This window comes from Megalobrama amblycephala, linkage group LG10, assembly GCF_018812025.1.
Source record: "Megalobrama amblycephala isolate DHTTF-2021 linkage group LG10, ASM1881202v1, whole genome shotgun sequence".
Classification (NCBI taxonomy): Eukaryota; Metazoa; Chordata; class Actinopteri; order Cypriniformes; family Xenocyprididae; genus Megalobrama; species Megalobrama amblycephala.
In genome coordinates this window covers 4,030,189-4,050,256 of record NC_063053.1, presented here as the reverse complement: position 1 = coordinate 4,050,256, position 20,068 = coordinate 4,030,189, and the positions used below count along the sequence as shown (strand labels likewise).

General features: G+C 38.2%; 1 protein-coding gene across 1 annotated transcript in view; it reads left to right on the top strand.

The window, feature by feature from the left end:
- LOC125276502 (gamma-aminobutyric acid receptor subunit pi) overlaps positions 1-20,068 on the top strand; it is a 65,400-nt gene that overhangs the window by 8,029 nt on the left and 37,303 nt on the right. The window contains exon 2 of the mRNA XM_048204029.1: positions 10,337-10,417. Coding sequence (XP_048059986.1) covers positions 10,374-10,417 — 44 coding nt within the window. The 5' untranslated portion in view covers positions 10,337-10,373. The remainder of the gene's footprint in view (positions 1-10,336; positions 10,418-20,068) is intronic.

Sequence of the window (20,068 nt, the reverse complement as noted above, 5' to 3'; positions counted from 1 at the left end):
CTGCCTTTTCTTCCTCATTCCACTGCCTGCATCTCATTTTTATAACGCAATAATGCATTTCTGAATGAACAGCCGCTTAAGAATAGTGATGTGTTCTACGTCCATAGAGCGTCACATGAGAGCGGTTAATCGGGCGCGCCGGCGCCATCATGAGGTTTGATCATTTTCTTCTCCTAATGCGGTTTTCATTGCTGTATTGTCAACATGTCTAATTGTAACGCTTGCTAACATTTTTATTCAAAATCGCGATTTCTCGATTTAAAAAATAATAAAATCAAGGCAAAACATTAAATTCGAATTAATCGAAAAAATCTGGAAAATCGGCCAGCCCTAATGACAACAGTTCAAATTGTTAAATAAAGTCGTTATTTTTGTTTTGTTTTTGCACACAAAACGTTTTCTCGTCACTTCATAACATTAAGGTTGAACCACTGTAGTCACGTTGACTATTTTAAGCCCCGTTTCCACCACAGTAGCTTTACCCAGGAACTAGGGACTTTGGGCTGGTACTCGGTGTGTTTCCACCGCAGGAACCAGGAACTAAATAAAGTTCCGGGTAAAATTTCCCCCTCAGAAAAGTCCCTGATGGCGAGGTGGTACGTTTTCAAAGTTCAGGAACTTTCGGGGGTGGGACTAGGTGCTGAACATGCTGATTGGTCGGATTCACGCCGCATTTGATTGGTCGACTCCACGCAGCAGTAAGTCGGTTATGCGAGCTTGGGATTGTGCACACTGGAAAACAATGCCGAGAGAAGTTGAAAAAACTAAAGCAAGATTACAAGAAAATAAAGGATCACAACAATAGAAGTGGTTCCGATCGGCGTACTAACAAGTGGTTTGACCGCCTGGATGCGTTGCTAGGACACAGACCGTCCTTTTCTGGTTCAGCGGTGACAAAAGACTCCGCTACTGCATTGTTGGAAGCCATGCCGGAATCCGATGAACAGTGAGTTGAAGGTAAATAAATATATGTATATATCACATCTAAATGATATCGTCTTAAAGTCGTTGTAGTAAAAAAAATCAATCTAACTTTTTTACACCATGTTTTTCCAGACGAAACGAGTGGTCCGTCACTGACAGGAAGAAACAGTCGCGCGCAGTACTACGTCACCGGACAAATTAGCCTAATCTTCACGGTACTTTAGACCGCGTGGAAATGCAGAAGGCAACAGGTCTGGGGGGGACAAAAAGTTCCTGGGAGAAAAGTTCCTGGTACAATTGTTCCGGGTAATTTCGGTGGAAACGCGGCTTTAATGATGTCTTTAATACCTTTCTGGACCTTTTTTTTCCTTGCTGTATATGGTTTAGAAACCCTCGGATTTCATCAAAAATATCTTAATTTGTGTTCTGAAGATGAACGAAGGTCTTGCGGGTTTGGGACGACATGAGGGCGAGAACTTAATGACAGAAATTTCATTTTTGGGTGAACTAACCGTTTAATTGTGTAATATATTGTTGCATGATATACTGGTGCTAGAAAGGTATCGTGATACCCTGCTATTAAAAACGCTACAGTACCACAATTTATTAATACTGGGACTTTAAGAATGAAAGCATTCTAATAAGAGCCGTAATTTCTTAATTTGTGTTGATGCAGGAGTCGGGAAGTGTGTGCGGAACTCTGCTTCCACTCTAGGGAGTAAAATATATCCATGCAGCGCAGTTATTAACATCTTAGAGCAACTTTGAAACATGCATGGCATGAGAAAGTACAGCATTGGATGTGTTTGATGTTAAAAAGAGTTATTAAGTGCAATAAGCCTCGAAAAAGAACTCAATCTGCTACTCGCCCTGCCGGGCTCAGGCCTGAAATTCAGTTCTCATTTGCAGATTATTGCGCTTGAATGGTCATAAAGCTTTATCTTGGCCAGTCCGCTGGCTCTTATGTAGATAGTGGTTAAACATGAGATATAATTCATTTTGGGTATATCAAACAAGCAATCTTTGGTCTTAATAATCTGTAACTTGTTCCAGAGCAAACTGATTTGGTATAAGGGCTATATTAAAGGGGACCTATTATGTAAAATTCACTTTTACATAGGGGTGGGTGATATGAGCTAAATTTCATATCACAATATTTTCCACTGTCCAGACGATATTGATATTATTTTGCGATATGAGAAAAAGATTGGAATCACATTTAATACAAACTTAAATATATTAAACACTGTAAGTTTTTCAAAGTAAACTTTTCAAGCTTCAACCATCAAGTATCAACTTCACATTGCATCAACTTCTTCACAAGTTCAGTGCCAGGAACACCAGCCTGTTGACCATTTCTGGCTTCAATGCCACTCTGCTACATGTGACGACATTGTCCCCAGTGCTGAATGCTCTCTCAGAGGGTGAACTTGTGGCAGGGATGCATAAGTACTTCTTTTCCAGACAACTCACATGTGGGAAATTAGATCCATGAAATTGCCACCACTCCCAAGGATCAGTCTCATTGTCTGGTGCCATTGCCAGAATGTAGTTGTTTAGCACTTGTCCAGTTGTTCAGCTGCAGTGCTTTGATCCACAGTCGGTTGTCATACATACTTGACGTGACTCTTTTAAACCCCAACACAAAAGTGACACAACAACACGGCGACACAACTTGCATAGTATTGTTTGTTAGTCAATGTCAGAGATTTTGAACCAAAACCAGTTCCATACGACAGAGGATCCTCCCTTCTTTTTGAACCAATTCTTCCTCATGCTCTTCAACATGACTTTCTTTTTTTTTGCTGATGCTCATCTTGTTCACTTTTGCAGTGCCTATTGTTAAATCTCACAAGTTCGCAAACTGCAGTTGACTGTGCACGCTTGTTTGTTGCTGTTTTGTGTTTGAGTAGGCGGTTTGCTCTATTAATTTGGACATAGGAGTTGGACACAGTAAGGTACAAAAACGTTAAACGTTCAGCCTCGACTCTGTATAATTTTTAGTACTGTTAAAATTTGTACCAAATTGAACAACACAATATAAATGAAAAATTAGAATTCAGGAATGTAAAATGGTACAGGGGTACTCAAATATAAATTTGAAAGGTCCACTTACCAAATTTCCATTCAGTCAGAGGTCCGGAAAAGTCATGGTCAAATTCCAAATAGAGAACTCCAGCAAAAAAAAAAGAAAAAGAAAAGAGGCAATTCTCAGAACCTTCGAACTATACTCAAAAAACGATATGGAAGGCTTTTTAGTGTGAAAGGTGACACCTTCTTTGTGCCACCAGTTGTTTAATCTTGGGCATAAAAGGTGTGAGGGCCAGGCAAAGGCACTGACGTAAGTGTTCATTGGTGAGTGTTCTGCGGTATGCGTTTTTCACCATGTTCATGGTTGAAAAGGCAGATTCACAGCAGTATGTTGAGGGAAACATTGTGAGAATTTAAAGGGCCATCTTCTGCAGGAGAGGAACACCTGCTGCAGTAACCATCTTTGTCCAGAAGGTGACAGGGTCACAGTGAGATTCCTGCAGTGCTAGGTTTTCTTGGAGCTGTTTGCAGAGAAGCAGCACTGGCCAATGGGAAGACTTTCGTAGCTTCAGTTGAGAATTCTGCAATGTTTTTGACAAGAAATGGATTTTCGATGCACAGCAAGACTTGTTTTCCCAAAGGGAAATCTTCAAAGCGACTTTGGAAATTTTTTATCAGCTTGTCCAGGAATTGTAATGGTGATGTTTTCCTGCAGTCTGATCCAAAAGTCTTGGGAAGTGAAGCAGGTCCTGCTGTAAGTCACATTTGAACACCCCCAGCTTCCTCTGGAAAGCACGGACATGAGGCCACACTGTGCTGTTTTTGCCCTGGAGCATCATATTAAGGTAACTGAGATGGGAAGTAATGTTCGTTAGAAAAGCAACAATTTCCATTTCCTCATCATTCTTCATGAAATCCTCAAGCGGTTTGACTTTTGCACTCTTCTGATCCAATATCTCCAGCTCTTTCCGCAGTGCCCAAAACTGCTCCAGTACCTTGCCTTTACTAAGCCACCGGACATGGTTGTGAAGGAGCAAATCATCAAATGTTGCATTCGCCTCGATTAGAAATGAGCGCAACAAATGATGTTGCAGAGCAGAGTATGTTCTCAGATAGTTGACAAGTTTCATGACTATTGTCATGACTTCCGAGTACCTTTCTCCAAGGCTGGCACACAAAACCATCTGGTGAATTATGCAGTGGTATGCCATGAGGTTAGAGTGGTGAGCTCTCAAGCGTGACACTAATCCCCTCTCTCTCCCAATCATACATGGCGCTCCATCAGTAGCAATGGAAACAACATGCTTCAGGTCTATTGCTCTGTCTCTAGGCATCTGTGTCACTGCTTCATAAATCTCATCCCCCCCTTGTGTGACCGGGAGGTTCGTGAGAGCCAAATCACCTTCGTGAAATTCTCTCTTCATCAAAAAATCTGACAAAGACCATGAGTTGTGCATTGTCTGTGTTGTCTGTGGATTCAACCACAGCCAATGAAATTAATTTGGCTTTTTTTATAGCAGAGTTGTTCAAGCAAATCATCAGCAGCAGTGGAATTAGAACAGGGTATTTGGCTTATTTTCTTGATTATTTTATCCTTTTGAGTCCCTTCAAACAGAGCAGTCACCACATCACTCATACACTCCTTGACTATTTCAGCATCAGAGAAGGGTTTCTTGTGTTTTCCCAGGACCCATGCTACTCTTAGTGAGGCTTCCGTTGCTCGCCCCTGTTGTGTGGCTGATCTAACTATTACACTGCTTGTAGCTTCATAGGATGATTTCAGCTGGTTTATTTTTGTGGCCCTCAACTCTGTGTTCTGTGGGTAATTTTGTTCAAAATGTGCATGCAATGGCGTTTCACATTACCACTTTTGATGATTGCTACCGTGTTGTTGCAGATTAAACACATTGGTTTTGTGCTTCCCACGGTGAGCACGAATGCATATTTTTCTGTCCACTCACTTTTAAATTTGTGGTTTTCAAAATCAACTTTTCTTTTTTTATCAACAGGCAGCTTTGAGCACCCAATTTTCACTTTCAGTCAGCAAAAAAAGAAAAAAAAAGAAAAGCAAGTCAGTTACCGATATTTGCACTGCTCGCATACGATGAGACTGCCTGTTTACATGCCTGGCCCAGAGCACATGACCTGTGGATAAATCTGGCTGCCTTGAGTGAATGACGTTGCTACAGTGATGCTGTTACAGCTGATGTGATCGGCCATAGATGAATCAGCCAAACCTAGTAGAAGCCTCAAAGATATATAGCGTGGAATCACAATTGCGCACTGACCTGAAAACTCATTTGGATTATGATTACAATAGCATGTTGGTTTTGTTGTCGGTCCAGATTTAACCGTGTCTGGGTCCGGATACGGACCGGAGTCCGCCTATTGAGTACCCTGGTATAGCAAAATCCATATTGTGGCACAACATAATACCGGTAGTCACGTTCATACCAATATAGAGCCCACCCGTATACTGACCTACTTTTTATTTATTCATCAAAAATTTGACAAATTCTGTGACGTTCCGCATTATACAGTTAAATCTGTTTTTATGACTGGATTCCACGATTCCTTCCACGTTTTCTGCATCAGGAAATCATAGGGCCCTATTAGAGGTGGGCGATATGAGCTAAAATTCATATCACTATATTTTCCACTGTCCAGACCATATCAATATTAGAAATGAGAAAAAAAAATTGGAACCACATTTTAGTAGACCTTAGTTAAATTACAGGCAATGTATGTATCTTATCTAGGGGTGGGAAATGGAATCTTTAGGCACCTCACGATCCAATCCGATTCCAAAAGGATTCTTCATACTTTCTTATTAATGAATTTATTATTTATTTTTTAAATTACATATGAAATTATAAGTACTTTTTAAATACATACAAGTATAAAATACATTAATACAATTGTATGTTAAAGGTGCCCTAGAATTAAAAATTGCATTTATCTTGGCGTAGTTGAATAACAAGAGTTCAGTACATGGAAATGACATACAGTGAGTCTCAAACTCCATTGTTTCCTCCTTCTTATATAAATCTCATTTGTTTAAAAGACCTCCGAGGAACAGGCGAATCTCAACATAACACCGACTGTTACGTAACAGTCGGGATCATTAATATGTACGCCCCCAATATTTGCATATGCCAGCCCATGATTGAGGCATTACACAAGGGCAGCCAGTATTAACGTCTGGATCTGTGCACAGCTGAATCATCAGACTAGGTAAGCAAGCAAGAACAATAGCGAAAAATGGCAGATGGAGCAATAATAACTCACATGATCCATAATATCATGATATTTTTAGGGATATTTGTAAACTGTCTTTCTAAATGTTTTGTTAGCATGTTGCTAATGTACTGTTAAATGAGGTTAAAGTTACCATCGTTTCTTACTGTATTCACGGAGACAAGAGCCGTCGCTCGACTTACAGTCTGTATAATGCATAAACACAACTTCGTTCTTTATAAATCTCACCAACAGTGTGTAATGTTAGCTTTAGCCATGAAGCACAGCCTCAAACTCATTCAGAATCAAATGTAAACATCCAAATAAATACTATACTCACATAATCCGACGCATGCATGCAGTATGCATGACGAACACTTTGTAAAGATCCATGCGTGAGCGCTCTTCACAAAGCGTACATGAGAATTTGAAATCGAGTGCAGCCTTTTGTCAGTGAATTTCATATTTTAATATATAAGCTGATGGCATTCTAAACAACATAAATGATGCCTTCGTAGAGCATTAGTAAGGAAAATAGGCCTACCAGCAGGCGAGACCACAAACTGCAAGTGCAACATCAAGCAAAGCACTCGTTTCTCACAGCTCTCTCATATCCTGTGCAATGAATCCCACGAATGTAATGTGCTTCAGCTTTTCCGAACTTTCCGAGCTTCACGCTCAACTTCAGTAGGAATGAATTGAAAACGCTCGCTCTGCTCCGTGCCAGTGGACACGCACCAAGCACACGCAGTGTCATCGCGCATCTGCGGTTAAAAAATAAGCTCAGAATCGATCCAGAATCATTGCATCGATGCATTGAGTTTTTTCTCCCACTACTATTGCCTATATGCACGCTTGTTTGTTGCTGTTGTGTTTTTGAGTAGGTGGGTTGTGCTCTATTAATTTGGACTGTTTCAGTGCTCTCTGTGTTTGGTTACTAATACTACTAGTAGAGGACAAAAAGTTAAACGTTCAGCGTCGACTCTGTATTACTAGTGTTAAAAGTTGTAAAGAGTACAAAATTAAACAAAACAATATAAATGCAAAATTAGAATTCATGAATATTTAACGGTATCGACGGTATAGCAAAAACTATATCATGGCACAACATAATACCTGTAGTCACTTTCATACCGGTATAGCACCCACCCCTAGGCCCTACTAAATGTTTCAGTGAGGAATCTGTCTAAGCCATTATATTATCCTCGCAGAGGATGAGGTGAACAAATTATTAGCATATTTTACCCAAAATGAACAGCTCAATCAAAAATGATCATTCTGTTATCATTTACTCACCCTAATGACCAAATTAGGGGTGGGAATCACAGGGTACCTCACAATACAATACATGATATTTGGCTCACGATACCAATAATATCATGATACAGCAATTCTGCGTTAATCAATATATTGCTAGACAACTAACTATGAAAACAAAATGCCCATGAAAAAGAATAAGTGAATAAGTTATTTAGACCACCTTATTTTGTTGGGGCCAGCATATCGATTCTCATATCACATGGAGAAGGACAACGATATATTGCCCTATCGATATTTTGCCCCACCCCTACTTGAAATAGCATGAAATCATTGAAATTGCCTTCAGGGTGTAAGGGGCTAACAGTGACAGTCAACAGAGACTTTCATATCACTTATATAATGCTTGAATGATCGGGATCGGCCAAGAAATCGGTAGTTGGTATCGGCTGCAGAAATCCTGATCGGAGCATCCCTAATATCATGTGTTTGTGATAAAGTTGAAAAAGCATTGATTATTCTCACCTCACACATATTAGCTGGATTGGAATATATCATGGTCTGCATGTTGCATACGGTCTTCACTTGCTCTTTAAGGCAGAGAGCGAGAGAAAGACGAAACGGCAAGAGAGTAATGAAAAGAGTAAGACAGGACATTAGATCTGTCACATGATGCCAAAGCCCACACTTTTTCCCCCTTCCTTTCGCCCTTTTCATGTCAACTTAAACTCAAAAGTCACACTTGCACCAATCCAATTTCCTCAGGCTCTGGCCACAATCTGCTGCAAACTCCCATTGAGCCGGAGGATCCGCTGGACGGACGCACATTAGCCCGAATCTGATGACTGTGTGTGACCCGGCGGCTGTGTGATTATGATCAAGGACGCAGATATGGCACGATTTCTTGTGCTATCTAAACATAGAGCTTTTAGCTAGATGACTGCAAACACATACAGCCACTTTCACTATCGGTATCTGCTGCATCTGTGCATCAGATCTGCTAGAGTGATGCATGTGTGTTTGTGAAGCCAAGTGTGTGTATTATACAGTTTGTCTCTTTAGCTCTGTTCCCAAACCTAGTGAGCTGTTTTGGTCTCAGGCAGCATCTTACCTGCAGTTGTGACCGATTTGAAAAGCTCTACATAGGCAACAACTCCACATGCTTTGATGTTCAAGCAAAGCTAACAATGAAATTTTCTAATAAGCATATGCACATATACAGTATAATGGGTCAAATAGTCAGTTTTTATTACTTGAGGAATTACTTTTTGGTATTGAATGTACATGCAGTTGAATATACTAGATACTAGAATTATTGCCATTTCATTTATATGTTTAAAATTGTTAAAAATGGTTTCATTCCAAATAGGGCTGCACGATTAATCGCATGCTATTCTCACGCGCATTTCGTCAGTAAAGCCGGTTCCCTGATTACCGCTAAATCGCCATCACCTGCTTTCAAATGAAGCGGCATTTAATAGACAGAGCCGTAGGTCACTGAAAAGCCACGCAATATCGCGTTCATATCGCAGATGAATCGCCTGCGATAATGAACGCGATATTGCGTGGCTTGTCCTTGAACTACGGCTCCGTCTATTAAAAGGCGCTGCGTTTAAAAACAGGTGATGGCGATTTAGCGGTAATCAGGGAACCGGCTTTACTGACGAAATGCGCGTGAGAATAGCATGCGATTAATCGTGCAGCCCTAATTCCAAACCATGTTAAATGCGTTCCATGTTTCACACGGTTCATATTTCACTCTTGGTTAGTATTTATTTCTGGATCATTGAGTGACAAAATTTCACACTTTATATATACTTATATATATACTTTATATATACTCACACTTTATATATATTGCGCTCTATGTTGCATTCTTTATTTCATATCATAGCATATTTCTACTGCACGCTCAGTATGTCGTAAGCATGCATTTTGCTTCCCTAGTTGAAAAATGGCAAGAGTCAGACCCTTCTGGATGAGCCATCTGGATGTTTGATATCTCTGAAGACATTTCATGCTCTTTCATCCTCCCAGCGAGGTGCATTTGAGAAAAAAGAAGAGAACGCGACTCCAGCGTAATGCAGCAATTTTAGAATTAAGATTTCTTTCAATTACCTTAATGTGTAGATGAGTGCTGGAGCTGTTTCTGGGAAAGTCGTTATGGTGGAATGACTTCCGCTTGATTGGGAATACCTTCTGTTTGTATCAGCTGCTGACTTGTTAGGCTGGTGTTTGAAAGGTGTGTTGAACTCTACAGTGCATTATCGAGCAGATTTTACTTGCCTAAAGGGTAAATAATATGTCTGTTTGCTCTCAAGAGCAAGTAGTTCCCTCAAATGGAGACTATTGCTCTAATGAAGATGGCTGATGCCAACTGTGATGCCTACCGGGAGTTATTTTCACTGGTTTTTCAGGGAATTGTTTCATACAGTATGTAGGAAATTAGCACTGTAGCTTAAATGAACAGTTTACCCAAAAATGAAAATTCTGTCATCGTTTACTCTTCCTCTGGTTTTTCCAAACCTGTATGGATTTCTTTCTTCTGCTGAACACAAAAGAAGATATTTAATTTATTAGGATTAATGATTATAAGATGGTGAAAAACATATACTCTATACTTGTTTGATTTTTTTTAGCCACACTATCATTCTTTAATGGACCTTACAATATAAAATGATGTATAAATAAATGTATGATATGACCCATGTAAGCATCCAGCAGCACATAAGTACATTGACTGTCAAAAAAGCCAGTAATTCAGTAGTTCAAAAGACTCTTTTACAGTCATTCTGCTGAGTGTGTCAAAGCATGTCTTGACCCTGTGGATGCAGAACGAGAGCATGTGTGGCGATCGTTTCAATGACCTGCTTCTGTTCTTCTTCAGATAGACTCCAGCGGACTGAAGCTCTCACTCGCTCACCATGACCTTCGCCAGCTCTTTATTTGCCCTCCTCTTCATCAGCAGGTAAGAGGATTCTGTCACGGTTCAACCCATTTAATCGTGTTTGATGTTTCTAAATCAAGCTGAATATGCTTCTAGAATAGTACATTTCCAAGTAAAGGATATAATTATTCATAATTTCTTTAAAGGAAAATTTACCCGAGAAATAAAATTCATACATTCACCCACAATAAATGCGTATTTTGATAAATGAATTTGGTAACTCTTCCCATTAGTTAATGCATTAGCTAACAATGAACAATACATTTTTACAGCATTTACTAATTTTTCTTTGTTAATGTTGACAATTCTATATTGTTTGTTCATGTTAGTTCACAGTGCATTAATTAATGTTAGATACAGCATTTGATTTTAAAAATGTATTAATAATTATTGATATTAACTGTGGCTGGTTATCAGTACAAATAAAAGGATGATAAGATTCATGTTTAATGAGATCTTATGTGCAATGTTAGCAAATCACACACAGTGGGAATGATGAGAGCTTTTTCACAGTCTGGTTCTCTGCCTGGCGGTTGCGTTTACAGAGACTGTGATGAACATATACCCACGCAAACAAACATACATGTGCGTGCATGAGGAATGAGGAACGTCTCTAGGCATGATACAGTAAGCGGGAGATTTATATATTCTGACACTCACCTAGTTCCCGCAGCGCTTTGACTCAAATGCTTTCATGGCTCATATGCCTGTCGGTCCCTGAGCTCCAGACTCGAACAGTTCCTCTGATTATCATCAATAATGAAGACGAGTGAGCGTAGGCACAGTTTTCACATGTGGTGGCCATGCAGATTCTTCTGTACATGAACAAACACACATGCATCAGTGTTTGCAGAATGTTAATTCAGTCAGTATGTTTACATGGACAACAATTTTCCAAAATTAACCTGATTAAGACAATACTCTGATTAAGAAACTACCATGTAAACAGCAATTTCTGATTACCTTGTTCTAGCTAAAGTCATACTCGAAGTGAATACAAATTGAATTAAGACATGGAGTATTCCTATTTTAGTCGCATTATCAAAGTGCATTATAGACATGTACACACCTTAATCACACTATTAACATTGTGAGGCAGTACACACAGCAGTGACTGTTTCAATCCAGTAACTAATGAGTTTGATATTGATTTGTGAGTCTTGTTTTTTACTGATTCATTAAAAGTATTGTTTGTCAAGTCAAATGTATCTGTGACCAGTCACAGAAAGTAGGGACACAAGTCGGTTCTGGGGCATTTTGAGTTATTCACAGATTCTGAAAGTGTAGTCTCCAAGCTTTCCAACGATGTGTAACACATGGAAATCTGATAATATTTGGAGAAGTTGTGGCCATTTGAAGGTAGGCACTCAAAAATGCTCAAAGGGCAGAAAATGACCTCTAATTTTGCAGTTCTCGCCTGTTCTCACCTGCTGGGAGTGACAAAAGGGCTCATTTACATCTCATTTAGATAAGCCATACCCCCTGTAAAGCTGCATGGTTGCATAGCAACGACAGACGCAACGGGAAAAATCGGACCGCGTACTATTAATAATAAAGGATAATGTGCATTGTAAATGTCAGTAATTTATCTTTTTTGACATTTGGACTTGTTGAACAGGATTCTGTGATAACCGTATAGTCCTGGTTTAGACCTCAGTTAGTGGTTAGACCTGGTTTGAGTCAAAGGATTAAAAAAATCCTGTAAATTAAACTCTTCAATAAATACTTTTACTTTTGACTTATAACGCACATTTTACGGCTACGGATACTTTATACTTTTACTTACGTAGGAATTTAATCTGATACATTTACTATTACATTAGTAAATCCTTGTTAAGAATATTAAGTAGTAACTGGCTAAAATTATTAGCGTCACATTCAATTCAAGAAAAGTAAGGTTTACATGAGCTAAGTCATTCACACCAGTCAATTCAAGCAGTTGAAGCGTTATTCAAATTAATAGCAGATGCTAACATTACCATCTAAAAGCCCATTATAGTAATGGGGGTTTTGGCAAGTGATACGATGCTAACGATTACAATTAAAACAAAACTCCTGAGCTAGCTAATAGCAAAAGACACATGAGATAACGTGTAGCCTACGTGTTCTTAGAATGAACACAAAACGATAAACTTTGATGTTTATGGAAACTCACCCCATAAGAAACAGAAAAGATCTTGTTGCCTTCAATGAAATAAGTTGTTCGGGCACACTTTCTCTTTGTCGGGGTCTTCTTTGTGGATGTAACCATCTCCGAAGTTTGCACTATGCGTCTGTTTGCCTCTAAATGTCCAATAATTCGCATGTCCTGCCACTCTTTTTTCCGCAGCTAAAGAATCCAGCCGTATGTTGTACTTCAAAACATTTTCGGTGTAACGGCCACGGTTCAGCTCGTCTGCGATATTCTTTGCGGTCCATCTTCATTAAATTTTGATATCAGCTAGAGCCGGCCAGAGCGCTGCATAAATAAGTAGCCACGCTGCCCTTGGAGGGCGGCGGCAATAACAAAAGAAACAAAAGCCGGCATATCCGATTCCAGTATGTAAATACAAACAGACAATGACACGCCCCTACTGCGAGATAGAATCCCAGAAAAACAAGCCGATTTCAACCTCAAAATGTACGCTTTTAAATAAACCAATACTGCTACCTAAAACACGGAGATGCTTCTTCGTGATCTCAACTAACAGATTCTGCAAAAAAACGAAAATCACCAATTTAAAAAAAAAAAAAAAAACGCTTCTTTCTCAGTTTGCTCAATAGTTGTGCTGCTGACTTGTGTCCCTGGTTTCCGTGACGGGTCACATTTGTGTGGTGTTTTTTACAATACACCTTGCTTCAAAGCAGCTTTACAGAAAATCATGATGTTAAAGGGTTAGTTCACCCAAAAATGAAATTTCTGTCATTAATTACTCACCCTCATGTCGTTCCACACCTGTAAGACCTTCATTCATCTTCTGAACACAAATTAAGATATTTTTGATGAAATCCGATGGCTCCATTGACAGCAAGTTAATTTACACTTTCAAACGCCCAAAAAGGTACTAAAAACATATTTAAAACAGTTCATGTGACTACAGTGGTTTAACCTTAATGTTATGAAGCGACGAGAATACTTTTTGTGCACCAAAAAAAACAAAATAACGACTTTATTCAGCAATTTCTAGTGATGGGCGATTTCAAAACACTGCTTCATGAAGCTTTACAAATCTTTTGTTTTGAATCAGCGGTTCGGAGCGTGAAAGTCACGTGATTTCAGTAAACAATGCTTTACGTCATAAGTGTTTCGAAATGTCAATGGTTCAAGTGACTTTGACAGTTTGATACACGCTGCGAACCACTGATTTGAAACAAAAGATTCGTGTACAGAAACTGTGCTGCATTTGTGTGTCTTTTCATCCCCTGATTATCTGACTAAATCCGCGTGAGATTAAAGAAAAGGGCATTGTTTATCTTCAGCATGTCAGTTGATTTAATACAGAAATACTCATTTGTATCTCACTTATCCTGATCTCAAACACATTGTTTACATCCTACAACAGAAAGATCATAATATAAACAACTGTATCGCCACATAGTGTACTTGATACCAGTAATTTAGTACTAGTTCAGCTCTGTCTTTCCAGCATGTTGATGAATGAGATCTTTAAGGATAATGTGATTGTTTTTGTGTCTGGAAGAGATGAATGTTTTAAATGGAGATTATATGAAAGGTTCAGGGAACTCTTCACGATTTGTATAAATCTGGGATTGCACATTTGTCAGATTATGTCATTGTTTTAAGCATCAGGACCTTTCTGACTCTTTGAGCTGAAACTGTCTCTCATATTCTGTGTCTTTGTCATAGCAGCTTCATTTCAGCAGTTAGATTCATTGAAATGCCAACAAATAGAACAAAATAAAGTTGGAAATTTAAAGGTGCCCTAGAATTAAAATTTGAATTTATATTGGCATAGTTGAATAACAAGAGTTCAGTACATGGAAATGACATACAGTGAGTCTCAAACTCCATTTTTTCCTCCTTCTTATGTAAATCTCATTTGTTTAAAAGAACTCCGAAAAACAGGCGAATCTCAACATAACACCAACTGTTACGTAACAGTCGGATCATTAATATGTACGCCCCCAATATTTGCATATGCCAGCCCATGTTCAAGGCATTAGACAAGGGAAGCCAGTAACGTCTGGATGTACACAGCCGAATCATCAGACTTGGTAAGCAAGCAAGAACAACAGCGAAAAATGGCAGATGGAGCAATAATAACAGACATGATGCATGCAGTATGCATGACGAACATCTTGTAAAGATCCATTTTGAGGGTTATATTAGCTGTGTAAACTTTGTTTATGCACTGTTTAAGGCAAGCGCGAGCTCCGGGGTTGGGGAGCACAAGAATTAAAGGGGCCGCAACCTATATATCGGTGCATAGTTAATGATGCCCCAAAATAGGCAGTTAAGAAATGAATAAAAAAAATCTATGGGGTATTTTGAGCTGAAACTTCACAGACACATTCAGGGGACACCTTAGACTTATATTACATCTTGTAAAAAAACGTTCGATGACACCTTTAAGTGAAATTTAATATTATTCTAACCTCATCCAGTGGTTTGTAATTCAACTGAACATGCTCAGAAACCAGAGAAACATGTTTAGTAGTCCTTGCAGGTTATAAAGAGAAAAAAATATTAGATTTCTCTGATCTCTGATTTCATGTCATTCATGTTGTTCACTGGATGTCTGCGGGCTGCAAGTTTGCTGTCAGTTCATTGACATACTTTTTAGACGGTCTTAGGTGGTCATGTTTGCAATTAGCTGTTTTTGCAGTTTATATTATTTTAATTAAAGGTGCAATATGTAAGAATTTTGCAGTAAAATATCCAAAAACCACTAGGCCAGTGATATATTTTGTTCACTTAGAATATCCCAAATGTTTCCAACTATTCGTAAATCATGAGAAAACTGCAAGGCTCCGGGATGTGTGAGGAGTCGCCTGTCAATTGCGTTACCCTCGGTTTTCGGTTTTATTTTGTAGAAACCATGGAAACACCAAAGACGCTTTAATATATTACATGTTTGGTTATATTTATAGACAGAAAACTAATTGTTGTTATATAGCTCAACACGTTTAGTCTTATTGTTTAAATCTAATTTTCTTGATTTTTTGCGAGTACCATGCTTTACCATGCCTCAGAGAAAAACACTATTTTGTGAAGTAGCTAACATAGCATAATCAGATGCAGCTTTATTTTTAGTAACAGTAATACAGAGTTTTATCCATGATACAATGCGTTTTAAAATTAATTGCATCCCATTAATCAACACAAGCCATCCAGCATTTAATATGATATTGTAAAATCGATCTATCTTACTGCAGTGTGTAACAGTGTCTCACAGCAGCTGCCGAGCGAACGCTCGAAGTAACGTTATAACATAATTTTCAACACACTCAAATGTATCTAATATGATAAACAGAGCTGTGTTACCTCATACTCATGACCGGAAAAGCGGAAGCGGCGACTGTGGCATAATAAAAGTTCCGCTGCTTGCGGCGTGTGTTACGCAATCACTCCAGCTCCTCGTTCAGCTCCCACAACACTCACTCCTGCTCTGCTTCATACTACAGTAACGTTAATAATCGCATCCATAAACATGATTCCTTGCACATTCCTATCCCGTTTATTTCCAGCGGCTGTGAAGTAAAGACCACATGTCCCATGATTCCGCGCTCAAACTTGGCATCATCAAGCTACGCCTTTGTTTTGAATAGGCCTCTAGCGACCTCTAGTGGACAGAAAATATTACATATTGCACCTTTAAGTCCCTTTGATCTTTCATAATATAGTAATAACATACCTGTGAACTAGTTGCTTTTCTGCAAAATTTGCCATTTTGAATCAAAAAATTTAATTTATGTGAATTGTGGGTTGGGGTGAAATTGTAAGCACAAACCATCAGAGTTGGAAATAGGCAATTTTCCAAAAAACTGGAGTGAGAACATAGACTCTCTCTCGAGCTGTTGCAATCTTTTTCCCAATAAAACATCTTTGATGTGGCACCTCAAGTCTTTTGGCTAATAAGAATCAAGATAACAGTATTTTACCAACAATTCTGAGATAAGTTTGCTACCAACGATGTAATGCTTTAACCTTAGGTAACTAGTTGCTACAGTAATGTTTTGCCAAATCAAGTTACTTTGTTGTTAAGTCAAGTAAGCATGTCGTGATACATTTTTCCTAATGTTATCAAACTTTTCCAGATTGTGTATTATAACGCCATTTCAGAATGAATCGGAATACCTTTTGCTGAGTTTAAGGCTAACTCCCACTGCATCCTTATTTCTATCTGATTTTAATGTCTGTCATTGCTAATGTATTCAGTTTAGATGTGTAAAAGTAGTGAAGCATTTTTCTTTCAAGTTGAGTGTTTAATATTTGAGTGTGAGCTTTACTTTGGTCATATATCATGTCATATGGGGCAGAGGACATCTATTTTTCAGTCAGCAAGCCTGCTGGAGTCTTTGCTTTAAACCGAAACACCGGCTCTGGCAGATTATTTAAAGTTGACAGATGCAGTTGGGGTCAGTCTTAACAAACTTTAATGATGGTGAAAAAGGAGCCCTGAAGCCAGCTGATATCTGGACAATTCTTTTGCAGAATGAAAGAGCTTAGAGAGGAAGAGGCTATTTATGTAGCCCAGCTTGACTCAGGGTTGAGGTGCAGATGAAGCTAGTCCTGGCTAAAGGTTGAGTAGACAGTCCAGAAGACAGGAGGCTGTTGCGTCAACATCAGTTCGGCAGGAACAAGTGTCAAGGGTCAGTGACATTAGAAGTTGTTTAGAGTCCGAGAGAGGAGGATCGAGTTTGACTGCCAGGCATCCTCAAGTGCTGTAAAGAAAAGGCTTGAAGCCGAAGAGGAAGACAGTCTTATAAGAAAGAGGCACACTGCTAAGCAGTGAAAACGGGCACTTGAAAGACTTGTACAGGCCAAAAGACTAAGGAAAATAGTTTTTGTCAAGCAAGTTGTGGCTGGTGTGCCAAAAAAATTCAAGTGGTGTCTTTTCCCTTTATTTTCTGCACGGTGCAGCAGAATGCCAGAATCACAATTTTCTTCTGAGGGAGGATGATCGCAGATACCTCTACAGGGATTTAATTTGTAAACGTCATCTTTTTTTTTTAACATCTTGTGTGTTTGCAGGTCTGTAATAAGTTTTAAGTTATATTGTGAATATGGCTGTTACTTGTAACAAAACTAAGCTTTTGGATAGACCATTAGATCCAGGTCTATTGAGAGCACTGATACCCATTCAGTGTTATTTATTAGGGCTGGGTAAAAAATATTGATTCCTCGATTTTAATCGATTCTCATTTTTATGAACCAATATTAAATCCCAAGAATCGATCTTGCTGTTTTCAGTTGATAAATGAACAGAATATTGTAGAGCGCATCCCATCCAGTTAAGCTTTGTGCTTTAGTTTTGATATGAAACAAAGTCTCCAATTTCATATTTTATTACTGTCCTTTTCATTATGAAATTCAAACAATACTTTATTCAAATTCAAGCTATACTTTCAATATTGTAAATTCAAACTTTGAATTTACAATATTGAATTTGGTGTTCTGAATTTCTTCTTCATCTTGAAAACTTGAAGCTGTATTTTTAAAAACTGGATATTTGCAGTCTAAAATTTCAGAAGGAAAAATCTGCTGTTTGAAAATACATGTCTATAAAATTCTGCCATGAAAATATTTCAGTTGTGTTCAATCTCAAATGTTTAACCCTCTGGAGTCTGAGGCTGATTTGGGGCCTGGAGAAGTTTTGACATGCCCTGACATTTGTGGTTTTTTTCAGTTGTTCATAAACATATAAATGACAAAAGTGTCATTACACTGTATTCAGCACAAACTAGGCTACCATAATATGTGAGGAACATGTATGTACATGTTTGTGTTTTTGAATGAATAATGTTTATGCGTGGTTATTGAAAAAACAAAAAACTTAAGTCGCTGAAATAAGGCCAAAAAAAGTATATTAAATCTGTGTTCATAAGACTTCTGGGTATTGGAGGTTGTAGACTAGAGTTTTTGCTTCAGAATTATGTAAAAATTATGCTGCCTACTCCTTCATATAAAACAATATATTGATTTAGTTTTTGTAAGACACTTTTTGTCAAGAAACACAGTATGCGTGGAGGCGTGAATCATCATGAATAATGGGTCATTTACACCTGAGAAGACAAAAGAATCGCGTAAAGAACCTCTAATAAACAGAAATAATCATAATAATCATCATAAACAGCAATACTGTGAAATATTATTACAATTTAAAATAATGGTATTCTATTATATTCTTTAAAATATAATGTATTTCTGTGATGCAAAGTGTCTGAACAATTATGTTACCTCTGTGGCATTTCATATAGGCTTTTAGCTTAAAAGCATGCACATTTGGAGAAATATTGATGGATTCTTATATATTTGTCAATTTTCTATACTGAGGAGTAATATTTATTCAATATTTATTGTCATCACTATGAGTGCTGGATACTGTGTTTTCAATTCATACTTGCAGCCGGAGGGCGCTCTGTACACCTTTAGTCCACAAATTCATATAAAGAAGAAAAGGAACCAGGAACTAACGGCATGTCTTCTAGAGATCGCTAACTATGGCTTTAACATCCAAATAAACACTTTTCAAGACAATAAATACACGATTGAGACAATGTATACAAGTATACATTGTATACATTGAATTTGCCTCTGAATAGCGCTGGCTCCGTGGGCGTGGCTGCATTAGCGGATAATGAGCTGAATCACAGACTTCTGACATGGCTCTCTTTTCATACAGATTACATAAACACATAATGTTTGTTTTCGATTTGACTTGCACGATTTAAAACATTTCAACGTTTCTTTAGACATAAGTGTCATTTTTTTGTCATTAGTATTCACTAAGTTACAGTTCATTTTCATAGAACTATCAGATTGGACTTCGTTCAGAGGGAGACGAGAGATCACGCATCATGTTAGTTTTCTTTAATTTACAAAAAGCACAACATTTAGTTTTTACTCTGAGTGTAGTTTCAATTGATATATTACTTATGTCTCTATGACAAGAAATGATGGAGTATTTTAAGTCTGTTTTGCTGCAATGTGAAAAAAACCTGCAAAACGCGCCGGCGCGTTTTCAGACCTCAGGGAGTTAATATTCAAGTTTTAAAAAAATCTAATTCAGAACTATGTAAAATGCCACATAATATTCAATTTTATTAAATTACACTTGTCTATAATTCAAATTTACACAATTCAAATTCAAATAGTATTGTCATAATCCTAGCTCCATACTCTTTAATGTGGCGTGACTGATAGCTGTAGTGCCTCAGATCAAGGGAAGCACATGTGAACGGATCTTCTCTTCCTCTTTACTACTAGTTATAGCACGAAATAAACATGAATGAACATCAGAAGGTATGTTAAAACATACAACATACCGAAATCCATATAATATCTCATGTAAGCGCTCAATCAGTGTTCCAACTGTGGAAAGATGACAATAAAACTTGTAAACAATGTCACCATAATGTTATATTTACCTTAGGAAAACCATTCAGTGACCATAAACTCGTTAGTCAGCTAGAAAAAGAGATGCATTTTGCTAAATATGTGCACCATAT